The sequence below is a fragment of the Microcebus murinus genome, chromosome 13 (genome assembly GCF_040939455.1).
Source record: "Microcebus murinus isolate Inina chromosome 13, M.murinus_Inina_mat1.0, whole genome shotgun sequence".
Taxonomy (NCBI): Eukaryota; Metazoa; Chordata; class Mammalia; order Primates; family Cheirogaleidae; genus Microcebus; species Microcebus murinus.
The window spans coordinates 37600165-37627547 of NC_134116.1; the positions used below are offsets into that span (position 1 = coordinate 37600165).

The 27383-nt window shown below is 37.6% G+C and overlaps 1 protein-coding gene across 10 annotated transcripts in view; it reads right to left on the minus strand.

Moving 5' to 3' along the window:
* Positions 1-2158: 2158 nt before the first annotated feature.
* Positions 2159-27383, minus strand: part of LMO7 (LIM domain 7) — a 196754-nt gene continuing 171529 nt past the window's right edge. For 7 of the 10 annotated variants that reach the window (XM_012737046.2, XM_012737055.2, XM_020290309.2 and 4 more), the window contains 16 exons: positions 26335-26449; positions 25131-25292; positions 24199-24386; positions 23082-23142; positions 21323-21379; positions 18742-18767; positions 18348-18452; positions 17649-17741; positions 16633-17219; positions 15668-15733; positions 13540-13592; positions 10994-11207; positions 7423-7707; positions 5474-5582; positions 4244-4346; positions 2159-2891 (listed from right to left, as the gene is read on the minus strand). In XM_012737046.2, coding sequence (XP_012592500.2) covers positions 2869-2891; positions 4244-4346; positions 5474-5582; positions 7423-7707; positions 10994-11207; positions 13540-13592; positions 15668-15733; positions 16633-17219; positions 17649-17741; positions 18348-18452; positions 18742-18767; positions 21323-21379; positions 23082-23142; positions 24199-24386; positions 25131-25292; positions 26335-26449 — 2247 coding nt within the window. In that variant the 3' untranslated portion in view covers positions 2159-2868. The remainder of the gene's footprint in view (positions 2892-4243; positions 4347-5473; positions 5583-7422; positions 7708-10993; positions 11208-13539; positions 13593-15667; positions 15734-16632; positions 17220-17648; positions 17742-18347; positions 18453-18741; positions 18768-21322; positions 21380-23081; positions 23143-24198; positions 24387-25130; positions 25293-26334; positions 26450-27383) is intronic. The other 3 variants (XM_012737054.2, XM_020290310.2, XM_076009364.1) reach the window with 1 other exon arrangement.

A 27383-nucleotide genomic window follows, 5' to 3' on the forward strand; every position in this document is an offset into this window, starting at 1 on the left:
TAGACAAGAACAAGGAAGCAGGAAGCCCATCAACCATCTTACAACCATGGTAGTAACGAGCCTAAGGATCATGCCAACATTGTAGATGGCCAAACAACCAGAATGATGTGCTTCTTTAATATTATTGAAATGCTGGATGAATCAACTTTCTTTCTCTTGGGTCAGAAAATAAACTTGAAGTCAATTTGAGAATTAATGGATATTTCTTTCTCTTGCAATTTAAACCCAATCCAATATTTTCAGCTACCTTTAGACACTTCTAAATGTATATCAACCCTGCAGTATGTTCAGTCCAAACAAATATTAGTAACTGCCGGACACGATGGCTCACGTCTGTAGTCCCAGCTACTTGGGAAGCTGAGGTGAGAGGATCGCTTGATCCCAGGAGTTCTTAAGTTGCAGTGAGCTATGATTAAGACACTGTACTCTAGCCTGAGTGACAGAATGAGACCCCATCTCTAAAAATAAAAAAAATTATCAGTCTCTGAGCTACCCAGGCTTGAGGGCCTAGAGTTATTCATTTGTTTGTCTTGAGGTCCGGTCACATCCATGAGTTGGGATCACTCATCCATCAATCTAGTCCTTTTGTCAGGTCTCACCACCCTAAGTCAGATCTTCACCAGTTCATGATACATGATCACACAGAACATATCTAGTAGTCTCACTCCTTTGCAACACAGGACAAAGTGTGTAAGATTTAGTGGGAATACAGAGTAAGGGAGGAAGCACTGGGATGTTGATCTTAACTCAGAAATGGTATTTTGTTCCTTTCACATGCTCAGTTGATTGTATCTGCCCTTAAAGATGTAGTTCAAATATCTATTCTGCTATGAAGTCACTTCTCTCCCTTCTCACGGTTTCTCTCATAGGCCTGGTCTCCTCTACCATGTACTAGAATGTGCCTGGGTATGTCCCTGTCTCTTCTGTATGAGAATAAGGCTTGCTTAGTAGTCATCACACTTACTTCCAGCATCTACATGTTTTATGAAGAACCTGGAAGTTGTTTTTCTACCTCCAATGCATGGATTTTAAGCACAAATTAGTTTTTAAATGCCATTTTTACTGGCATGAACTGGAACTTGCTTTAGCCTGCCTTTTAATCCCCCTTCCAGATTTCAGGGAAGGATGTTAAAGTGCTAAATAAAACAAGGAAAATCCCAACTCTGACACACCCTATTAGGCATGTCTCTCAACTCTAACAATCAGGCAGTTGTTATTATTCTATGTCTATTCATTGGAATTCAGATATTTTCACTTTCTTTGGTTGGTTTTCACTCCAATACATCTGAACATTCCAAGTAAAATGCTAAAATTAAATTCTTAAACAGAACAAATTCAATTTTCATGCTACTTTCCTTCCTAAATTTAGCACTGAAAAAGTTCCATGCCTTAATGTACGTAGAGAGTAAAGTCCTCTTCCCCTCCTCTTTGCCCATGTTGACAAATAAAACACAAACGTTGTATGGGTTTTATCAGGAATCTTAGAATTACAGTATTTATGCTTTGGAGGGCATTTGACAATAAACACATATTACTTTAATAAAAAATAAAGAATAAGTGCTAAATAAAGCTTTTAACTTTCTCCCACATTAACACTTAACTATATATTTTAAACCTATTCCAATACAGTTTTCAATTCCTAGTATCATCCACTCCGCTTACATTATTATTAAAGGATTCAAACAAGTTTATATTTTTGCTGAAAGCATGCTAAAGTTTTGTATTCTTGCATCCCCACTCCAGATTTCTGAAACATTAGTGTACATTTATTGCTCCATATATTTTCTAAACTCAATTTTCTCTTTCATTACTGGGCTAGCAAAAGAATTTATTCAAATGATCCAACAATTCATCACTCACATCACCTCTTACCATAAAAATATATTATATTCAAAAACATTCAAAAACCTTTATCAAAAATTAAAAGTTCATTAAAATTTCAGTTAAAACATTAAGACTATGATGTATTTTCACAGGTGTACACACGACAAAATTTGTCAAATTGCACACTTTAAATATGTGCCGTTTATGATGTCAATTTATACTTTAAGTAAATCTGCTAAATAAAACAATATCCAAAAGAGGCACATACTGAAATATGATTAAAAGGCCTAAAGACAGACACACACACACAGAAGAAAAAGAACCACTACTCCATAAATGCATCAGCAAGTTTATTTACAAATGCAATTGAACAGAAAGGTTCACTAGTTTCAGGAGAAAACTTCCGGTATACAAACCATGGTTATTTTTCATTAATGAAAATAAGCAGCTTTCTATTGTTAAGGAAAATAGAGCTCCCCTCATCAAGCAAATAAAATGTTACATAAAGTAAATTTTTAAGTCATATTACATAGGTGCAAGGAAGGATACAGAAAGCAAATTTGGGGATGGATTTCAATGAAATTTTCCATATGGTTCTGCATTAATTTAGAACACATTACAATAAACAGAGCAAAGGCAATTACATATTTATATTAACTATTTCAGATGATGTTTAAGAACCTTTAAAAAAAAAAAAGATAAAATATCCTCTTCAAAACACCACTAGAAAGTCAATCTAGATCATTGTCAGCTTCAAAAATATTTTTAAGTTCTTATTTTTTTCTCTTGTGCTTTTAAGATGCTGAATTCAAAATACTGCACTTTTCCCCCACACATAATTACTTCCTTATAAATAAACAACAACAAAATACAGATTCTACCAAGACTACAATGTTCCTATATAATCTAAAGAAGCAAAAAAAAAAGTTATTGTTTTTTTAAAAAAGAAAGCCAAATAGACATACAACACATATTTATAGATCTACATCAGCAGCCCCCACCTCTTCTTCTATCTGCAACAGTGCTTTCGTGTGGAGGTTTACATCACATGGCGGTTGGCCGTCCAGCTGATCAGGCAAGGAGAGAAGAAAGAAAAATGCTTAGATTCGAAACACATGAATATTGCCACCTGGGACACGTAGCAGTCGTCACTCAGAGAGTGGCCCAGTGGGGTAGAAAGAGTAACCTGCCACTCACTCTTAGGATAAAGTGAGGCAAACCACAACCTCTGGGCTCTAGAATTCTTTATTTGTAAAAAAAAAAAATGCAGTAAAAATGAACCACTGATATAGGTGCAATTTACACTCAACTCTCTGTTATTTGTACTGAAGGAGAGAAAAGACACATGGGCAATTTTACAATGGTGGTTCCGAAAACTCATTTCCACTTGGCTTTGGGATCTGGTGAGAGAGAGAGAAAAGCGCACACACATACACACACTCCCCCCAGTACATGCCCAGCCTTGACGTTCTCCAACCGCAGCCTCGGCCTCCAGGAAAAAACTGGACGGCGGCTGTGAGAAGGCTCAGAACCCACCGACAGATAAGAGAGAGTTGACTGGGCTTAAGCCATTTCCAAAGCACTCTTCACATAAGGGGCCACATAAATACCTCAGCGTTCAAAAGCAAATGGTTTTGCTGATACCACTTGTAACACCCTTTCACAGTAAGGAAGAAACAGACGTTACCAGCATCAAGGTTCAAAATATAAACAAACAGCAGTAATGGTTGTCTTGCTGTAGCTATAAACAATATACAACCTAATTATGCTACCCTACCTTTTATAACACACAAACACATGCTTAGACACAAAGTAGCATTTGAAATTATTTTTAAGTCAACTTTTCCAAAAATGATACTGAAACACCATATAATCAGAATTAATGCTCTCCTTTTAAAAATGTTGTATATCTAGATATATGATTATATTAACAAAACATAAATTGACTTATTCTTTGTTACTCTAAACAATAGTTTTAAAAGTTGGTCATATTCTAAATCACATAATCAAAGTTCATTGTTAAATAATGGAAATAAGGTGGTGATGAGAGAGCAATCCTTAGTAAAGAAACAGATTACAGTAGCCTAAGTCACAAGATTCATTTAACTGTCTGCTTTGGTTTGTTTGTATTCTTGAGTCATTAGAGATTTCTCCAGACCCTGGGCAGATAACACAAGACATTGGCCTGACTTCGGACCTGTGTTCTAATTCCCCCAAACCCACCCTTGTGTGGCTGGAACCCTGAGCAGTGACTCATTTACCATATACCCTTTTTGAAGGGGACAAATCAAGATTCCCAAAACCCAGAATCCTAAGGCAGTGAGCTTGATGGGGAGCTGGCTGGAGGTTCAGGGAAACGCATGGGAACCCGTGTCCTCCTTAAAAGACAAGAAATTTTCTCTTTGATTTGCTCTCTTACATTTGAATCTGAGATAGCAGTCGTTGCAGTACAGCTGCTGGTTTCTGATTCTGACTTCGGCTCCTGAGGAAGAGCCTCCGAGGTCACACTTACAGGACACACACTGGGGGACGAGAAAAAATTATAATTAGTCAGCTCGTGAAAGCTTGGGGCACTATGGGGGGCAGGGGGAACATGAGCAGTATGCAGCTTCTAAGCTCTGAGATATATATTTCAGCGAAGAAAAAAAGGCCAAGGGATGATTAGTAGATTAAAATCAAGCCTTCCAAATAAGACTTTAAAGAATTCATAAAGCCAATATTAAGAGCCAAGATGATCAGTCTAAATATACCCAAGAAAAGTAGAAATAATTTGCTGATTGGTTTAAAGGAATTTAGTCTTCATTCCCCCAGGGGAATGGAGGGTATGGGACCACATGAAAGAACCGGTGGCGGTGAAGGGAGCCCGGGTTCCTAGCACTCCACCCTGCGGTGGGCCGCTCCACCCCACCGCCCCAGCCAGCCTGTGCTTTCACACAGCACCTCGCTTCAAGGCTGGGTATTTTGGTTCCCCAGGCCCAAACTCCAATTATCTTGACTCATTCGGCTCTGCCTAGGAACAGCCCAAGCCAGCAGTGTACAAGCTTGAACAAGCTGTGGTCTGTGGGGCTCCAGGATCAACCACTGCAACATTTCTCTGGCCCAGTGTAAGTTTAAGAATCAAATAGACATGTCTCCAGAAAGGAGTATTGCAAAACCAAGCAGGTACGGCCTTAGTTCCTTCTTTGGTGCAAAACCCTATCAGGTATAAGCAGGCTGTGCAATTACAGAAAATACTAACAATGGTTTTCTTTACATACTCTCCCTGTGCATAGCTAAGTTTTCAGACACTTGAAAATTGCATATCCCCACGATGTTAATAACATTGGTAAGCTCTTGATAAATTATATTTCAAGTTTGTCTATGATGGCACCTTAAAGAAAAAGCATTTATGTACTATAAATTTTATTGATAGAATTCTAACAGATTAGAGATAGGAAATGCACAGTTTTTGTAGATTTAAGTTTGAAAACGAGCTTCAAGATTGGAAAACTAAGTCGTAGCGAGCAATTTGTGGTTCGAATGCAGCACAGACTGACAAATACAACACCTAGAGCTTGTTAGCGGCACATCCACACCCAGCGGCTCAAAGCAGCCATGCGCTCTCCAAGCAAAGCTTTGCAGGCCTGCAAGCTGTGCGCCTCAGTCTCACCTTAAAACAATGTAAATGATAACAAAGACCCAGGGACTCGATGATCATGGCAGCTCCTTTGCCCAGAATATTATTACAGTAGGAACACATGCGCTTCCCACTGACTGACCTAGATGCAGAACAAGAATGGAACGGAGGCTTTCACCCGTGCAGCTCAAGATTCTTATTTTAAAATCACACTCTGGTATTAACATGAATAACAATTTAAGGAAGGTTCTGTGTATCTGTGGGAGAAAAACTTTCACCAGCCAACTAAAGCATGCCTTGATTGCATGGTAACCTTGAACAATCTCCATGGCAGCTCTGACACCCCTGACATCTATTCACATAAAGGAACAATTTCAGTGTGATTCGTCCATCTTGCACTTCGTGATGCTCATGTCCCTCCTTAGATCACATCTGTACTCAGCAACGGCCTCCCCTCCTGTAATCCCCATCCTCTCGCCAGTTAAATCTGCCAAAGCCCACGATCCTCATCATGGCACCCCACCCCTCAGAATGCTAAAACTTCCTTCGAGAGGCATTGCAAGTTTTTTACAATCGACCTTCCCTGCCTTATTTTTCACTCTCTTCTTCAGTTATCCAATTTTCCAGTTAAAGAAAGTATCAGTGCTCTCCTGACTGCCTCTGGCTTATACGCCTCTGCGGAGAAGAAAATGAAAAGTGAATGACAGCTACTGTTTAGATGGAGAAGGAGGGTTTCTACTTTACTTTTGGATCCAGTATCTGACTTCCTCCCCCAGGTGGTTAGGTAGCGCCCCTCCTTCTTTACCTTTGCACCTCCACAGCATGAGCACAGCGCTCTAGTGACACAAAACAGTGCGTATCGGTAGCTGCCGAGTGTCTGATGTTAAGAGGGCCACCCTCTAGATCCAGACCTTCTTACGGCCCATAACCTGTCCCCTCTATTCCCTATTCTCCTAGAGTGGGGCTCTCGGTAGGTAAATGGGTACGCTCTCCTCTGCCTCCCTCCCCTGCACCCAAATTTACCATAAACCCAAACCCCTTACCTCTCAATTCAAACTCTCTACTCTAATACATACTTTGTAGATCCTGGTACATGTAATCATTTTGAATTGATATACAATGTTTTCTTACCAAAGTCTCTTACTTGATAAACAAAAATCCCAACATGTTTCTCCTTTTAAGTATTCCATTTGTGATGGAATAGTGCAGCCAGTAGCACTCCCCTGGGGTGACAGCAGCATTGCTGTATGTGCTCATGTGAAGCACAAGAGATCCGTGGAGAAGCTACACAGACCTAAAAACCCAACTTGTGTTGATATCTCAGCTTCACTCCGTATCAAAAGATCAGCTTCTAGTTGGGACCCTGTCATAATTTACGTAGTTCCCAAACAATACAACCTACAGAATTCTGTTGCTAGTAGCCTGAGCAAACCAGAACAGCCAAGCAACCATTTTGGCAATCAAAAACCCAAAAAGCAAAATCGAACCTACTTCACATCTCTTTAACCCAACTAGTTAAAAGTTCTCCAGACTACGAGCTGCATTATAAATGCTTTTCTTTCATGCTCAGCTCCTATAAAATGAGTTTGTACTATGGTGTCATGAAAATAGTCACACATTTTATAATACTGCTCTGACTCATAAATTTGAGATGCACTCATGAGCTGCTATATATTTTTATGATTCTACATAGGACTATTCAGGTATGTCTTACATCTAAGACACTGACCACAAGCACAGGCAAACGAGACAGTGGCAGTAAGTAGACGTTTTAAAGGTCTCCATGAAACATCTATAAATGCTATTAGAGTTACACAGAAAGCTTCTTAATTGACTTGATAAAAGAACACTGAATTTGACACATTCAGGAGAGCTTATTTTTCTTTTTCATTGCAAAGCTTGAACAAGGTTTAGGGGAAATTTTTACAAAAAAATAAACCTGAGACTAAGAGAAGAAAAAGAGAAACCATGAAGGGCCTCACCTGCTGCGTAGCTGAGAACCTGACTGTGAAGGTGAAGGGGAATGGTTTTGAGGGGTGGGGGCTCCACCCACAGTGGTGGTCTTTGCGGGGCCAGCGGAAGGTGGGGGCACACTGGAGGACGGGTTCCGCATGTAGGCACGGTTTGACGTGGACACCAGCTGAGGTGGTGGGCGACTGAAGTCTTGCATGGAGGAAGAGGCATGGAATCCTGTAGACTGATTGAGCCAAGGGGACTGTCTCCAAGAGTTCGATCGTGGGGAGTCCAGGTTATCTAGAGATTCGCCTCTGAAACACAAAAAGGATTCATCAACATAATGTGATTATCTTCAACTGGAAATCTATTTCATTCATCATTACAGTCATTAAAAAATATCCACTGTACATATTTTACATGTAGGTATTAATCTAATATAGTTACATATACTATACTCCTTGATTTATGATGGCGTTATATCTGGATATCTGGATAAACGCATCATAAAATGAGACTGTCATATGTCACAACTGCATTTAATTCACCTAACCTACCGAACACCACAGTTCAGCCTAGCTTACCTTAAACATGCACAACACTCATTATTACCCTACAGTTGGACAAAAATCACGAGGCCCATTTTATGATAAAGTGTTTAATATCTTATGTAATTTTTTGAATACTGCACCAATAGTGAACAATGGAATGGTTGTATGGGCAAGTACAGTTCCTACTGAATGCCTGCCGTTTCATACCATTGTGAAGTCAAAAAACCGTAAGTTGAACCATTGAAAGTCAGGGACCATCTGAAAAATTACCTTTAACAAGTAAAAGTTGGTCTTCATCAGAGGCATCATGATGTTTCACATGTCAATCAACCTTCATTTATTTTCATTTACTTGGTGCTTAGGTAAAAAGAATAAATACCAACCAAAGTGGAAAGAAAAATAATACAAGGAAAAAGTTTTTAAATAAAAGCTAATACTGTAGTAAGACTAGAAAGACTTATTCTTTAAATCTTCAGTTTAGACATATGAATCTTAAAAGTCTTTTTTAAAATTCAACCCAAAAAATACATTTTATGCACTTAAACATGACAGGTATTAGGCTCGATGCTTTCACAAAAATATTAAACTTATTTAATCTTCACAACACTGCAAGATATTTTACAATCTCAAAGAAGGTAACTTGTCCTTAGTAAGAGCCGGTCAGCGGCGGTACTGGTTTCCAAACCTAAGCCCCAATTCTAAAGTAACCCAGGCCATGCCTCCTGAGAAACCTTCATTCACACACCCCCCAAACCCCCAAATCTAACAACTGTTTAATGTCCACATTATAGAAGCATTCATCAGTCACTTCCCTTAAACTGAATATGCATTCAAAATAGGAGTTAGCTGACAATCTGATTTAAATATACCTTTTAGAGAATCCTTCTTAACTCTAAATCATGAGGGTTTTTTCTAGTTGGAGAATTTTTATTTTATTGCCTTTAAAATTTTCTCTTATCTCAAGCTTGAAATATTTTTTTAGCATTATAAAAGTGATGTATCATCATAAGGAGAAAGACTCCAGCTGTATATAGAAGGGTTATCTGAGGGAGAGTAAAAGTCCCCCCTCACTGACAGCTTACCTGCCCCAACCCCCAGAGGTAGCCACTGTCAACTGTGTGTCCTTCCAGACCCTTTCTCACATATGCAGGCACACATACAAATTTACATATGGACATAAAGACATGTCTATATACATACACAATGTGCTTGTGTACTTAATAGTCTTAACAAAACAAATAGGATTTTCCCACAACACAATCTTCAATAACTTCTTCTCCATTTAACATATATTATCTTAGAACTATCTTCATGTCTGTTCATATGATAGACTACTTTAGGGTCCGGCAATGCATCATGCCTTCTGGTATCCATGTCCCCCTCCCGCTGACTCTGGGCATGGCGACATGACTAACTTGGCCAATGAGGCATCAGCGAACATGACACACATGGTGATAAGCACTGGCTTATTAGGGACTGTCCTGTTGCAAGCTCCCCTTCTTTGAACCCAGGTTCCATGCCATGAGGAAGCCCAGAGAGCTATGTGGAGAGGACCACACAGAGAACAGAGGCTCCCAACCAATCACCCCAGCTGAGACCTCAGTGAGCCTCTACATCAAGCTGCAAATTATAGCCCACTGCCAACTCATGAACTAAGAATATTTTTTACACATCCAAAGAGTGATTAAAAAGAAAAAACAATATATGTCAGAAACCTATGTTGGCTGCAAAACCTAAATTATTTACTACCTTGTCCTTTACATAAAAAAGGTTCCTAACTCCTAATCTAAAAGACTATCGCTGCTCAAGTGCGCCAACCAACACCATGCAAAGAACTACCTAGTAAGCCCTCAGAATTGTGAGATGATTAATTACTTTAACCCACTAAGTTTTCAGGTGGTATATTATGTAGCAACATGTCTCTTTCATTCTTTAATGAAATAGTCATATAGTATTTGATCTTATTGGTATGCCACTACTTATTCAACCACTAATACCTCTTAATAGTAGACGTGACTTTTTTCTTTTCTTTTGCCATTGCCAAGAATGTTTAAATGTATATCCTTCAATATATCTTTGCATACTTATCCAAATATATCCAGAATGCCAGAAACCAAATTGCTCAGAATACAGATATATAAACTTTTGCTTCATACATACTGAAAAACTGTCCAACCAATTGGCAACAAGCTTAATCAATTTTAACTCCTCACAAATCCTTTAAACAAAAGAGATACATCATTGTTGTAGGAGTAGCATTGATCTTTTGTGTTTATTGGCTTTGTGTTTCTTTTGCCTATGAACTGACTGTTCATATCATTGATTTTTTTTTATAAAGTTAGGGCTTATTTTCTGATTTTAAAAAAGTTATCTATATATTGAGATAATTAGCTCTTTCTCTGTAATATGGTACAAATAATTTTTTCCAGTCTGTTTTGTCAGATAAGGAAATACCACAGAATTCACTTACCCAAGAGATATCTTTTAAAATGTTCCTCCACTCATCTCCAATTAACACCTACATCTTTACCTTCTTAAGGCTATAAAAATTAAGTTTGGATACTTTTTGAACCCCACGATCATGATTCCAATCTAATCATATCTCATTGTAAACATGAAATTTAAAAAAATGAAACATCTATTTGTTCAAGTTCAGCGGTCAAGAAAGCACCAAGAGTAGCATGCATTACTTAAGCATCTGGATCTCACCCCAGAGTTCCACATTCTGATTTGCAACCTATTAACCATGTGATTTTTGTCCAAGTATCTTCCTGCTTGGGCCAGTTTCCTTATATAGGAAAACAGAATTACTATTCCCACCTCAAAACATTTTCCCCAGATTAGATGATGTAAATCAAGCAACTGGCTGTGTCTGACACATAACAGTGCTCGATGACATTTGCCCAACTTCCCTTTCTCTCACCAAATCTTAGGCAAATAGAAGAATTATCATGACCTCTCATCTACCCAAAGCACCAGCATGTCTATAAATTAAATATCTGCCTCATAGTAAAGACGGGGAGAAAATAATTCCTAAAATGTCTCTCACCTTCTCATGATCCCAGGCAGACAAATAGGCTCTTTGTTCACACTGGAACTGCGCTGCCGGATCCAGCTGTTGTCATTGTGAAGGGATGTTCTCTTCCTCATTTCCTGAAGGATTTGTTGTCTCTCCAACTCCGCTTCTGATGGTCCTTGCTCCTTCTTGGAGCTCCTCTGTGAAGGGCTAGAGCTCCCAATTCGGTCTAAATATTTATTGCTTTCTAAATTAAAAACATGTCAAAAGCTTCAGAATTAGTACATTTTAAAAAGTGATAAACCTCCAAATGCAGTGCACCTTGACATGTGACATTGTACACATGTGTAAACATTATTGATTCTTAAGAAGGTTGCTGCATGTGAACATAAAGTAATGCCTCCTACTCCTGGAAATTCCAGCCCATAGCCAGAGGCACACCACAGAACACACTGGAGAAAACTAAGGCAGCTGTCTAAAAAAGAAAGAACTAGTATTAGTCTCAGTATTATTCAGTTACAGATTGCTCATCTAGAAATCAATCAAGCACATGCTCAAATGGCAACTCTGTAAGGAAACAGGGAATTGTCTTCTTTCAAAAAATTTACACTTCTGCTAGGGAGACAGAGAAGACATACATGCATGCATGTCGGCATGACATGACCCATGTGTGCATGATCAAAGTCGTGACCAAATTGTAGGAATGAGAGCATATTCAATCATTAAGGTGGCTTTTGTCAACATGAAAAATATTCGAGCTATCCAAATAATAATCCATGAATGTTATCAGACTTATTTTTACTCTAGGAAACAGACAGAACTATAATTTGAATGTTGAATTTATTAATGACAATTAAATCAGGTTTTACCTTGAGATATTCATCTCTTGGATCTGCTGATTAATTTCTGATTTGGGTAAAACATTCACAATTTTAAAGTATCATTTATACCTTAATTTGGATTAGGAAATGTTATCTAAGGATTTATTTTCTTTCTTTCTCTAGATTCTCTGCTACTGCCTTTGTTTCAAAATTCATTGTCTATGCCTTGGTTCATCTTCCAGTAAAAGCAATGAGTAAGCCCAAAGGTTTCTTACACACACCTGTTTCCATCTGTCTATAAGCACACCTTTTCAATTTGGTCAGATGTTAAACAAATGTTTTCTATTTTAAAAGTGCCTTTTGGTATAACCAAGTTTTTGAATCAAATATTTAATACCTTCCATTGCTTGCTATTTAGGAGCTTGCATTTAGTCAATAAACGGAATAAAATATGCATACAAAATAACCAGATTAATGGTACAAACCATAAATATTAACATGATTACTCCAGAGGTTCACAGTTGCTGTTACTAACGGTCATGTGTTTAATTTCAGGAAAGAATTGTAATCACTGCAGGTTAAAAACAGTTCGTGAATAATTAAGTACTTACACTATAATGGTGGCTAAAGGCAAGTTCAGGGAAGAAGAAACAAGGAAATATAAATAGGGAAAGGTGGGCCAGAGGAACCACATCAGAAAGTATGTGGTAAGTTGCGAATTGAGAGAGGATAATTTGGTTATAGTTAAGAGTTCCTTAAGGGAAAAATAGCAAAACAGGCTGGAAAGTTAAAATAGCACCAGATAATGAAGGTCCTGCATATTCAAGGAAAGGGGCAATCATAGAACCATGAATACTAATAGAAACTATAAATTCTATCAAGCTTTAAACAGAGGTTACAATCTAGCTGCCACTAGACCACTGTGGCCAGTAGACGTCCTCTTTTGTTCACAGTGATTTAAATATTTTCAAATCCCTTGTCAGTACATAAAAGATAATACAAAAATAGAGATTTTTATTTTTTAACTTTTCTTTTACAGCAGAAAGAACAGGCAGTCAGAGGTTTGCATTCTCCCACAGGGCAAGGACAGGATGGAGCTGGGGAGTGGCTGTCCACTTGGATAGGCATGTCCACCTTAATTCTCACCCTGGACCTTCATCCATTCATGTTAACTGATCAAGCAAGCCTACTTTGCAAATCATAGTATGCTAACCCTGCTTAAAATGATGATTATTGCTTAGGGGTATTTTTTCAGAGTTACATGATTTCAGTTAGTTATATGCATTCTTCAGAAATATACTTTATACTAACAATATCAAGTTCCAAATTGTTTTTGCAAACTTAGTGAAGTTATCATTTTGGATTTGTTGACATTTTGGCATTTAAAATTTCAAATTAGTATATAATTTTAAGGCCCCTAGTATTCTGCAAAAATCTTTTCCTTACCATTTCTTCAACTGCAAGATGAAATCTACTATAAAAGCTGCATCAGCATTGCTTTGCAAAATTCCCACACATTTCGTTATCAATTTAAAAACCATTTTAATTTCCCAGTACTTTTTCCATTATAAAATAAAGCCAAAATAAGAACAAGATAGTTGTTTTGTTATTTTTCCACGTAGATCTAAAAATATTCAGTAAGTATTTTAATTATGTAATCTTAATAAATCTGAAATATCTTGACCTTTAAAATATTTTTCGTAATGTGATACCACAAATAAACAATTGTGAAGAAATTTGAAAAAATATCAGATTTACCATTTTTATTTGTAGGGTAATCATTCAGTTCAGTAGTAGATCTGGATTTATTCCTAAAACACAGAACACAATATATTAAGTATATCTCATTAATAACATCTTTTTCACATTTATGAAGTAAAAACACTAAAAAAGATTGCTTTTTAAAGCAGTTGATTTATTTCATGTCTATTTATTTTTAAACCAAGGGATTTTTCATACTGCACAAACTAATGGAAAACAGTGACACCCCTAAAACAGAGAGGAGTGAAGTGCTAGAAAAAGATATAAACATGTGACGGTACCTCTCCAGCTTGTACAATGATTAAGACTATAATTTATTGGTCAATTTTTGTCAATGTGCACTCTGATCCAGATCTCAATCTTACCAGGCTTACAAGACATCTGCCATCGGATCACCTAAAGTCAGTTTGTCCCACCTTCCTCCACATTGCCCCAGGGTCATGATGTCCCCTTCCTGGGCATTAAGATACCACTGACTACTCTAGAACAGCAATGTACCAAATGCTAGCCATGCATTCCAAAGAGGTACTAAAACATATTGCACAGTTAACTTCCAAAAATGCCTAATGCTGTTGTAGCAGTAAGATTTAGATCTATAAATCAACACGTGCTGATCTCATTCTCATTATACTAAGCACACTGAGCTTCAAAAATAATAGTAGCAATAACAATGTATAATATACAATATTATAAAATAATATGCAATATTATACTTATGCATGGTATGCAATGCAATAATCTGTAATGCATAATAATGTATCACAACTGGTAGACAGCTGCATTTGTGAATAATTTTACTTGTGTTTACAAAGAAGAAAACCCTTATTGCCATATGTGTAGCCACACTCCTCGGGGCTGCTAGGGCATGCTCTATCAGGACTGACTGGAGGTATTTCATATTTTCCAGGATTCCTTAAGTTTCCTTTCTCTGCATTTTAGTTTTTTTCCCAAGGTAATGAAATATATAAATACAGCTTTTTTAAAAATAGTTAAATAAGTTCATACCTTTAAAAAAGAGATAAACATGTTAATGATCTATAGTTACCCAGAGAGTCATTATTAATGAGGTCATCAATCACTAGGTTTTTTTAGCCTATTTATTTGTCAGGGCATTACTACCTCTTTCTTTCTTTCCTCTTCCCTTTCTACTCTGAGGCCTATTCAGTCATCCTGACTGCCTATAGATACAAATCTTTCCTTGTATCTAACAAGACAGACAAACTTCCTAAAGGAAAATTTTCAACTCTGAAAGCACAAGTTAATGGGTCTACATGGGATATTTATAGACAGACTCTGTTTAGAAGTCCTTATTGATTTCAAAACTGCAAAGCATTTTAAAAATTACTTTAAAACGTTAAAACAATGGTTTAGAAAATTTTAAGACATGTATAACCTTTCAGATATCTGAAATCTTATCTTCATTCCTTAAAAGTGACCAGTCGTTCTAACCAAACTGCCTAAGAGAAAGGTTATCATTCTCATTTCAGCTGTCCATATGTAACCTTTCTGAGGATAATTTTAAGTCATTGTTCATAACCTTTTTAAAATAAAGGTTGCATTGAATTACAAAACAGGGACACAGTTCTTCCCCAATCTGTGTGCATTCCCCTTGCAAAGTGACTCTTCCCACAAAGAGGTAGAGTTCTCTTCTCCATGAACTTGAGCTGGCCTGTGACTTTACTTCAGATAATAACTTAGACCTCAAGATGCCTTGCAGGCTTCTTCTCTTTAATTCTCTTTTCCTTGTCCTATATAAGACCCCACTGGCCCCCTGAATGTTGAAAGACACATGACCCGGTTGCTCTCCCTGCTCCAGTGGGACAGCCAGCCAACCTCCAAAAGCAGAGCTGCCCAGGTGACTGATAGCACATGCACACATGGGCCCAGTCAACTGAAAAGACTACCCAATTGAGCTCAATCCACAATGCTGACCCGCGAAATCATAAGTCACTAAGTTTGGGAGTAGTTGGTCACTCAGCAAAAGCTAACTGTACAAAGATCAACCGGCAAATTCTCTTTGTATCCCACGAATGACAAAGGCCTAAAGTAGTTCTACAAATCATCTGGAATGTTCATCTGAAGCCCAATTACCAGCAACTGAATTACAATGAAACGTTCTACACACCTGTCACTAGGAAGCAAACCTGAAGATTCTTCTTCCTTCTTTGGTATATCATAGGAATCAATAGGCCTAAATATTAGATGAAAAAAAATTATAGTCAAAAATAGTAGACTTTAAGGCCTTCCCCGAGTTTAAGATAAGGATACCAAAATAATGTTATTCAAGTCTCTTTATACAAATGGTATGTGGGTTAAAAACTAAACATATAAAGCTATTTCAACTAATCACTGCAGAAAACAGACTCACTACTGCCAACAGGCATTTGCAATTTTTCATTCACTCATTCACTCCACAAGTATATGCTAAGTGCCCACCCTGTTCTAGTACTGCTCTAAGACCAGGCTACAGAAGTAAATGAAACAAATTTATTGGCCTCATTGTGCTTACATCTTACCGAGGCAGGCAGCCAAAATGCATAATATTAAACAGAGTGAGCATATACAGATAGAAAGTGTGGGGAAGAGGTATGTATTTTAGATCAGATATTCTAAAAAGTCTAAGGTGATACCTGAGCAGAGACTAGAAGAAAATGAGAGAGCAAGACATACAAATGTGATGGATGATTTCTCCAAACAGAGAGACCAGAAAATATCGAAGTCCAAGGGCAGAAAATGCTGGGCATTTTCAAGAAAGAAAAAGGAGGCTGGTGTGGCTGGAAGAGAGTGAGGGGGAGAGTGGTAGGTGCCACAAGGCAGGTGAGAGGGCCACGGTCTGGTTCATGCCAGCCTTCTAGGCCACGGTGAGGACACTGGATGGTGTTATGACGTGACAGGAAGCACTTAAGAGCTTTGGGAAATAAGGTGACATGATAGGTAAGGATTTAAAGGTTCCACTGGGCTGTGTTCGCTTGTGTAGAGAATGGGTGATATGGAGCAGGAAGAGCCAGGAGGTGCCTTTGAAGTGTGGGGTGGAGATAGCTGAGCAAGGCCAATCTAAAATCCCTGAGCTCTCCAACTATGGGAACGGACCTCCTATACTGGTATATTTTGACCGACGTTTCCCTCTCCCTTTCTGCCTGGTGCTTCTGCTCTTCTGCCTGGCGCCTCTGCTCTTCTGCCTGGCGCCTCTGCTCTTCTGCCTGGCGCCTCTGCTCTTCTGCCTGGCGCCTCTGCTCTTCTGCATGGAGCCTTTGCTCTTCTACATGGCGCTTCTGCTCTTCTGCCTGGCGCCTCTGCTCTTCTGCATGGAGCCTCTGCTCTTCTGCCTGGCGCCTCTGCTCTTCTGCATGGAGCCTCTGCTCTTCTGCATGGAGCCTTTGCTCTTCTGCACGGCGCTTCTGCTCTTCAGCCTGGGCCCGAAACCACTCCTCCTGCTCTTCCTGCTGCTGTTGCTGCTTCAGTTCCTTCTCCCTCTCCAGAGTGAATTGTTCCTGCAGCTTCTTTCTTTGGTCCTCAGGAGCAACTTCTTCCTGGTGCTCTCTTCTCTCCTCCTCTCCTGCTCGGGTCCCTTCCCTGTCGGAGGACTTGGACCCTTCACTCCAGCTGGCTTCCCAAGTGGCAAGATCGGGCTCCCGTGGGGTCAGAGAAATGCTGTTTGAGTTTAGGACCATCAGTTCCTAGGTGACCGGTAAAAAAAAGAAATCCATCTGAATTTGTGCATTTCTATAATTTCATCTAGAAACATATATTCAGTTTTAGATAGTACTAATCATAGTAGGCCCAGAACACCATTCAGAAAAATAAGCATTTTATTACTATCAAGAAAAAAAGCCATGCATGAGTGACCAAGATGTAACTTAGAAGAGGAAGATGCACTTATGCTCTATTAATATAATTATTTAATGTGCATTAGAAAAACTAGGAGAAAGGTTGAAACATCAAAGCAAAAATCTAATAAATCAGAGCTCACTGTATTTGTCAAAGAGCTACATAGGTGCACATGTGGCCAAAAGTGGAGGGAAATGAGGTGTCTCCTGCTGCTAGGCTAATTCCACCAACAAGGTAAACAGAAGGGAGGGAAGTAAGGAGGCGTGTCCCGGCACTACCTCATCCAAGTACTTGGAATTCTCTCTCTCGGCCTCCTGTTTGGCCCTTTGCCACTCTTCCCTCAGTTTCTCCTGCTCACGTTGATATTTTTCCTATAAGAAAACATGGCATATTAATCCACAGATTAAATTTTGATATTAAGCAGAATCTTTTTCATTGACACTTCTGCTACCTTTTCAACCTTCACCTCAACCTTTAAAGACAGTAATTTTATTTTTATTTTACCAATCAAATTTTAGTCCCTACAGTAGGAAAAAAGCTTATATTGAATTAAAATGCAGATGTTAGGAAAGGGTAGACTCTCAGAATACCCTTGGACCATGGCTGTAATTCATAAAAGCCCCTAGCAAACTGCAAGGGGGGTTGAATTATTCTGCAACGGCCCTAGTGAATAGTTCATGGGAACTAAGTTATCACAAAATCTGTGCTCCTCTCACCCTAAGTGGGTGCCCTCTGCACTCTCCAAAAACATACACAAGGGTGAAATAATGTTTTTAAAAGGGTGACTCTGGAAACCTTCATAATGGAAAAGTGATTGTTTAATGGCAAATGTGCTACATACAAAAAGATTTGTTGTAAGACTGCTGGTGTTTTTTGGTTGTTTTTCTAAATGAGCTTCTCAACCCTGGCTGTCACAGACCAGAGAAAAGCCATGAAAGCCAGCTTCGCTCCTCCTGGCCCACGCCACCCCGTGCTACCTGCAGCAGGCGGTCCTGCTCCTTCTGCCACCGCTCTTGCCGCTTCCGCTCCTCCTCCGGATCCCAAGCCCAGCGACTCGGGGCACTGAGGGCTGGAACTGGAAGCTGCCCCGTTGTCAGAGAGGAAGCGCAAACACAGAACAACACGACATCATTCAGCCACCTACTGAACCACTTTTGCACATACAGATTATTATTTACCTCCCACTTCGCATAAACTACACCAAGGAAGATGTGGCTTTATGTTTCACAGTAAGTCTGTTCAACTTGGAAGGATCATGATCTGATAAACCCTTCTGCAACTTAAAATAACGGTAAGCGTTGCTACCATGTACTAACCCGGTCCCACCAAGTCCACCTTGTTTATTCCAAACCACAAACAAATACTACTTACATCAGGAGCCGCAGAATCAGAGCTTCCTGTGTAGCAGCATGTGGTCAGGGAGGGAAAACAAAAAAAAAACACACAAAAATAAGTATTTTCATTTCTATGAAATAATTCCTTTCAGAAAGTTTTATCATTAAGCTGTCTCTATGCCAGTATACTAAGTGAGAATTTTTTTTTGAATAATAGTCAGTAGTAAATCCTCTTTTCTCCTCAGTTCCATCTGTTACTCATCTTCCAAATTCAAAGTCAGTAAAAAGAAGATATACCATGGGCGCTAAAAATAAACCCTAGCTCTAGGTATTAGAGCTGGATCAATGAATATTTCTCAAGAGGTTTCAGGGTTCTTCTATTAATAAACAGCAGTATCTCATAGTTGGGCCTCATAGGAAAATAAAAAAGCTCAATTATTACAACAACTATCAAATCCAATTTTTTACTTGTCACTATTCAATTATAATGTGACAGCTGCAAGTAACTTTTTTTTTTAAGTTTTCTTACTAGTGAGCTACCTTTCATAAACAAGTCACTTCAACAAATATATTCAAGAAACATTTTCCTTTCTTCTATTATTTGAAACACAAGTATTCAAACTTCACATGTGTAAATTCACGGGGATAGTTTTATTCCTTTTTTTTTTTTTCCTGAGACAGGGTTACTCTATCACCTGAGTTACAGAGAAGTGGCTCACAGCAACCTCAAACTCTTGGGCTCAATAGATTCTCCTGCCTCAGCCTCCCAAGTAACTGGGACTACAGGCACGTACCACTATGCCTGGCTAATTGTTCTCCTTTTTTGTAGAGACTGGGTCTTACTCTTGCTTAGGCTGGTCTCAAGCAATCCTCCCACCTCACCCTCCCAGAATACTAGGATTATAGGCATGAGCCACTGCGTCCTGCCTAGTCTTATTCTTTTTATCCTTAGGGGACCTACATAAGTGTGCCTGTACATAGTAGTACAATGGTTATTAAAAAAAGTAAAGCTTCAGAAAATATACTATCATATAGCATTTGAAAATTTTCTTGAAACTTCAACTGTCAAATAAATTATTCACTTATATCATTTTTTTAAGAAAATCACTTTGAGAGTTAGAGAAACATGCTTCCCTAAAATAGCCTGTTGAAGAAATGTGAGAGAAAATTAGGATAAAGAAAAGGATTTGTTTTATTCTAGCCAATTTGAGCTAGGAGTATCATATTGTTTGAATCAAATAGCCATACAATAATTATTTTATTTATTATACATAATAAAAAGCATGAATCAAAAACACTAAGGATACTGACACAAATAGACATGCATGCATAGCTGGTAAGCTACTTCTGTTCATTGTCAAAAAGAGATCTTAATCCACCAAAGGAAGAGTTCTAGGTGATTAACACAAAATACACCAATCCAGTGATTATTGTGTTATAAGGCAAATTCATAAATGCTTCAACAATCTTAAAAGTAAAAAACAGTTAACATTTTAGACAGCAACAACACAATCTCGTTTGACCATTGCATCTCGAATGTTAGACATTACTTTTAAGTTCTTATAGCAAAACACAGAGCTTGAACAGCATTCACGAGACAGAACATGAGACAAACATGAAAGGGAAGAGAATGCCACATGCACGGCACAGCGTGAGGCAGCCCTGCCCAACTACACCAACACAGAGAATCTCAAAATGCACCTGTTCTCGGATGCAACTAAAATTTATTTACTTTGAATTTATTTCAGCCAAATCAACATGCCAAAGCCACCGTCCCAATAGCAATAAATAACTCTCTTCTTGGCCGGGCGCTGTGGCTCACGCCTGTAATCCTAGCTCTTGGGAGGCCGAGGCGGGCGGATTGCTCAAGGTCAGGAGTTCAAAACCAGCCTGAGCAAGAGCGAGACCCCGTCTCTACTATAAATAGAAAGAAATTAATTGGCCAACTGATATATATTTAAAAAATTAGCCGGGCATGGTGGCGCATGCCTGTAGTCCCAGCTACTCGGGAGGCTGAGGCAGAAGGATCACTCAAGCCCAGGAGTTTGAGGTTGCTGTGAGCTAGGCTGACGCCACGGCACTCACTCTAGCCTGGACAACAAAGTGAGACTCTGTCTCAAAAAAAAAAAAAAAAAAAAAAAAAAATAACTCTCTTCTTTATTAAGTGCATTTTTCTAAAACCAAAAACAGGTCAGAGTTTTTAAAAGTTGGCCAATTGTATGTTGGTGTAATCTAATATTTATTATACAATTTGCAGGAAGTGGTGAGGCTTAAACGAAATTCCTCATTTCTTACTGTTACTCAGTGGAAAGAAGTGTGTGTTTAACAGCATCTCAGTTTTTTTTTTTTTTTTTAATGAGGTTGTTAAAAAAAAAAAAAAAAAAAAAACCTTTAGCGGTATACAAAGGACACACAATGACCCATTACCACAGAGGTAGACCCATGAACTGTAAGAAAAGCCTGATGACCCTAGGGAAAGAATGGAAATGGTTATGATACTTGGTCATAATGAGAGCCCAGCTGAAGATGCTCAGAGCCCAGCACCACAGACCACGAGGAAGAGTGGAGAGTGAGAACAATTCCATGAAAGTGCATAAATTGTTAGCTTCGTGGTTTACCTTGTTCAAAAAATTGTGATCGCCTTTTTAAGTTTTTCAAAGAAATGGGTTCAGATGCTAGTTGAAAACAAAAAAACCAATAAACAACATGTCATTCATTGTAACTTCTCACCACTGGTAAATTAAATGACACTTGATATACTTTTCCAATCTACAGCAATATTATTTTAAAAGATGAAAACACTGATAGCCATAGAAGATATGGATTATTCTGAGGCACACACAGACACATATTTTTAGTAGTCTATACTATATTCAAATTAGTTAAAGGTATATATATTTTTATTAATAAATTTTAGCAGATAGCATCATAGTTTCACAGCTCTGAAAGCCAAGTACCATCTTCCGTGCTAGATCACACAGCTTTAGGTAAATGGAAGTTAACACTTTTTGCTTAGGTTAATCAATCCATAATCTTGTCTAACACAAGGAAATTTGTCTATAATAAAGAGTTTTCACAACACTGATGAATAAGAACTGAAAAGTAATGGGGAAGAAGATAACAAAATGAATGATACTCAAAAAAAAGATCAATTGAAAACAAATGCTAAAATTAAAACACTCTTCTAACAAGGATACTTCAACCCAGATTTCAAGATCTTCTACTACTTTAAGTAGAAGCAAATGGAGTTCAGAAAGCAAAACATATTCTGACTTCTCCCACAGATCTGTCACACAACTACAGCATAAAATTTCAAGTATGATTATTACTTGATACTTGTTGGTCCTTACTTATCTAAACAAAAATTTCAAATGGCAGGCCCTGAATATGGTCTCATAGTCATTAAAGAGTTAGATGTCTTATCAGTTGGCTCTGCCTGGGCCACTGGCAGAACAAGACCAAATGCCTTACATATATCATCATGAAGAAAGATAAGTAATGCTTGCTTAAAAAAAAAAAACTCCTAGGATAAAGAATGCAACTTAAAATAAGAAACATATATAGTCACTTCTAACTGTAAGAAATGAAATCAACAATCAATGAAGGAAGAGAAATTTGTTACCTTAGGTTGGCTTTAACAATGTATTATTATAAACTGGCAAATGCAGATTTCAAGTAACCAAAGCACTGTGAAAACCCAGCCCCATTCTTGGCTGTGTTTTCACAGCCAAGAATGGCTAGTCTCATGGTAAAAGAAGTTTCTTCTCTTTGGGTGGCTCTCCCTGCCTATGTGGACCAGATCTTTCTTATTTATTTTGTATGCCCAAAGAATAGCACACAGTGTGTGTAGCTAAATTATTTCTGTGTGGGCAAAAGAAAGTGATTAACTCCAAAATCTTCCCAGGTATTTTGCCTTCTTTTTCATTATAAATGAGTATGTCTGCTAACAACTGTTTATTACCACTGGCATTTTCTTATTAAGACTAGCTGCTGCCTCCAAGCTTGTCCCTTTTACAACAAAGAGGAAAAGGAAACTTCATTCATCGTTTCTTATTTAACTAACATTCCCTTTGCCAGCATACCACAGCAAGAAAGCTGATGGCCTCAGGAAAACCAGTCTTTCTTATTTGGCTTAGGCACCCAGGCACTCAAAGCTCCAGAACACGCTGCCAAAGCTTTGTTTGCAGTTCCTGAACTATTCAACGGTGGAACTGAACGCCCTTCCACCTGGCTGCAATTGGATCTGTGTGCTAACCTTTTAGTTTCAACTTGCAGTGGGATCGGTTTTTCTTTCACTCACATATATTAATTTTTATAATAGCAGAATGTGAGCGCTATGCTATGACTTTTCCTATAAGTTGTAATGGTGATAATTACCTTTTGAGTCAAAAGTGTTACTTTCATCATGAATTCCATTGATTTCTTTGGATTCAGTATTCTGGAAAGGATAAAAATGCTAGTTAACATTCTCTCCAGTTGGACTTCAGGCTTAAATAATGCATTTCTCATTAGTGAAAATATATTTTAACAAGATGAGTTTTTCAGGATATTGATGCATTTTTTACAGCCCTTTACATGTAGTAGAAATCTAATTTTTTTTTTATTATTCTTCAATATTTGTGGAAGGATTAATGACCAGCCACAGGCATGGATGGCTTTAAGTTTAATCAATCATTAACTTCCCAAGAAACAGGATTAGCCAAATAATCATTAATCTATTTGGCTCATATTTATTAGTAAGCAAAATAATTATATAGGATTTGCTAATATTAAAACCTTTCTTACACAATGTAGCAAGATCTCCTTATTAAATAAAAGGAGGTACTTTAGGTACTTTATAATAATACAACCTAAGGAGTAAATAAAAATGCACAGTATTTATTTGAAATTTAAATATAATTATTAAATTAACAATTCAGATCATATATAGGTACATTTTTTCAAAATCTATATGAAAAAGTAATGCTTGACACTTAGAAAAATTTCTACATGTTTTTGAACCAATTAATGGAACTGATTACATCTTAACCACATACATAAGTCAACCCAAATTTACCTACACAAAAACTAAAAAATGCTTTATGAAGTTTTATATTACACACAATTACTGTATTTATTAATATTTGCCAGTAAAGACTAAAGAATGCATGGTGGAGTTATAGTGTATAATTTAACATAATTGCTACTTCACATTCACAAAGATCTGAGTGAGAGATGGGTACAATGATGAAAGATTGGTGAGAAACAACTGCAAAACAACATTATGGGATCTTTTAACTTTACCATCATATAATTGACAACTACTCTATTACTGAGTAATGCCTTATGGTTTCCAAAAATATATTTTACTGTATCTCTTTACTATAAGTTACCTTACTCAATTATTTGTTTTTAAAGCAGTATCAAAATTGTTCAAATAAATTCTTTTCCCCACACACAATTCCTCCAGCTGTGGTGCTCTACACAAGTACTCCTGGCTTCTCCTAATACTTACAGAATTCTGAAGGTTTTCAGAGAAATCAGTCGTTATAGACAGATCTGAAGATTTGTCTGAGTTGTAAATTCCAGAAGTTGCATCAATCCACTTTGTTTCAGGTGAACCTATAATTTTGGTAGCCATACTGGTGAGATTGAGGGTTTTATGCTGTGTAAATGGCAGGGAAGGTAGGTCTTTGCCCCAGTCTGATTGGCACATGAAGATGGAGTAATGAGTACACATAAATGTTGAAGTGGAAAGAATAAAAATTACTGAATGCACATACACAAAGTGCACATGTACAAGACAAACAAATCAGGTAGTATGTGAAAGAAATGAAGAGTCTAGGGCTTTTACCAACAGACCACCTTCCCAAAACACAAGGGTTAAATCACATTAATAATGAAAACACTAGCAAATTTGCTGAATCTTTCCGTAAACCAGGACTAGATATTATACTTTGATATCATAAATTGGTAGGTCTAGAGAGGCTTAATGTCCTTTCCCATCTAACCTCAATAACCAAGAAACACAATACGGAATATTCAAAGTTCTTTGAGAATCAATAATAGGAATATGACCTGCCATGCTCTCTCTCTACCAGTATGGTTATGATGCTGCAGAGAAAGTTAAATCACAGTGTAATTCTTAATACTCAACATTAGTATAAATGACTCCTGACTGCAGATAAATTTGCCTTCAGTTGATATTTGCATTCATAAATCAGTATATAAATCAGACAATAATGTAGAATTCAGTAAATTTGCTAGTGAAAAGTTCAGACAGAATATTCAATGAGGTGTCATTCAAGATTTGTCACATTTAAATATCTTTAAAGCCAAAAAATAAGTAAAATGAAAAAATAAAGCAGTTATTGAAGCAAACTGTTACAACCACTTGCCAAAGACCAGTTCCCAATTTAGAACGCCAGACACAGTAGTAAAACTCACCAGATTTTCCATAGCGCCTGACATCCATTACTAAGTTTCCAGTTTCTTGAGCTTTAGCCATGGTTTCCTCCCACTCTTTCTTATCCTTATATGAAAACTTGGTGTTGTTAACAGCAATAATTTCATCATCTACCTGGAGCTGAGAAAATTCTGCTGGGCTACCTAAATAATGCAAAGCAAATGAAACAACCAATTGAAGAAAACCCCACAAGTTCTACTAGCACTGCTTCTTTAATTTAAAGAAAATTGACTTAATCTTGAATTATCATTCCCCTTTATTTCATTTGGAGAAGAGTCACTAAATTTTTCAAAGTTATCAAATATCTGAGTATCTACCACATACAAAGCACTAAAGGCATTTAAAAAACATTCTGCAGTATGTATCTTCGTTAACATTTAAAGGAAAGATGATAAACTCATCTATTGAATAAGATTTCTTTATTAACCGCCTAAGGACAAAGAAAAATTAAAGTTATTTTTAAATTAAAAATATGAAATGTATTACACTTGAGCTTCCAAATCAGATGCATTCTGGAATGGAACAGAAGAAAAAATGACTATTTAAAACTGCTTAAATTATTCTCTAGCTAAAAAAACCATTATCTAATTAAAGCAGTCTTAAAATTTTAAAAAATGGGTGTTTAACATGCAATTTTATATAGCCAAAATATATTTTGTGAAAAAGGACCTCCTCTTGAATACAGTAGTTTTCATTTTAATTTTAGGCCTTGTACTATTTTGCAAAGAGTTCCTGAGCTTGACTTGGTACAACCCTGGGGTGGGGAGGGGTAGTCCTTTTGCAAAAGTCCCAAAGCATCCTGAAGGACTCTAAGGGCAACAAGTATTTCACCCCAAAACATGGCTGATCGTGGAAAGTTCCTTCTGAATTTTCCATTAAGATTTGCTACCATTTGTTAGCATTTCCAAATATAAAGTCCAAAATTTTGACAAATTCTGTAAAGTCACAAAATTAAGATTCTACAAAACTAAAATTAATTAGGCAAGGAGAATAAATAATATGTAATTTGTAACCCCAATTAACAGTCTCGGGAAAGAAGATGCACATCCGTGCTTTGCTACTGCATCTTCACACTTTTTCTCCACCTATAATAAATAGACTAATTTCTGTGGGATTTTTCCCCACCTCACCAACATAGGACTAAAGAGAAGAAGAAACTTCAGTAGACCTAAATCTATGATTTACCTGCTTCAACGGATGCTACGAAGATGCCGGAAAAAGCCCATTCTACTGTAAATCCAAAGTCAAGACTGTTCCCAGGCGTCTGGTTTATGCTGATTCTCATATCACTAAACTGATCCTGAAAACAAAACATGAAACGCTGGTATCAGGTGTCCCTGGCACCCACATGGAGGAAAGTCTATCCATGCAAGAAGGGAGGCTGAATGCAAGGTACATTTACATTATTTCATGATAAACCAGAAGCTGCATTCCTTGTTCCTAGGGTTTGGTAAAATTTGCACTTACATAAATTTTACCAAGTTTACTGTATTTTTCCTGCTACAATAAGGGAAGTCTTATTGTCCATACATGTTTTTCTTCACATTAATACTGCAAATCAATCGGCCATTGATAAAGCTTAGGCTTTCGCCTACCATACAGTTGGATCTAATTTACAAACCATTTATTCATTGCCTAGGAATGAAGTAATTCGAATCATTTATTTTAAAATGCCAACATACTTTTAAAAAAACTACCTCCAACATTTAAGATATTTAGCTGAATAATTTCAAGTGGTTCATAGACATAATTTCACTACCAGTAGCATCCATCTAGGACTGGCACCCCCACCCCTAGGGTGCATCTGAAGTTTGACAAGGGATTTTTGCTTGACCAAATGCCACATGAGGCTCTAATGGTAAAGGTTTAGCTGCTATACATGCTGCAAAATGCAAAAGTATGTCACCCACAAGGAACTACTAAGATGCCAAGAAGGCCCCTACTGAGACATCATGTTTTTATTATTCATCCACTAGTACCTTTTGTTTGCCAAGTATAACATGGGCTATTGGTCTCAACCATTGAGATTTATAATGTTAATTACAGATTTCCAATTTTCTAAAAATGTAACAATAACTCACAACTAATTGTCAATCTTATCAGCTTACAGAAGCAAGTTATTTTTTCATTGTATGGACTTGTATGTTTGCCTTCACCTTTTCAAATAGCAAATTCAACAAACAGCCTGATTAATGTGTTGCACATTAGGTGTGGGGACCTCCCTCGGGGTGGCA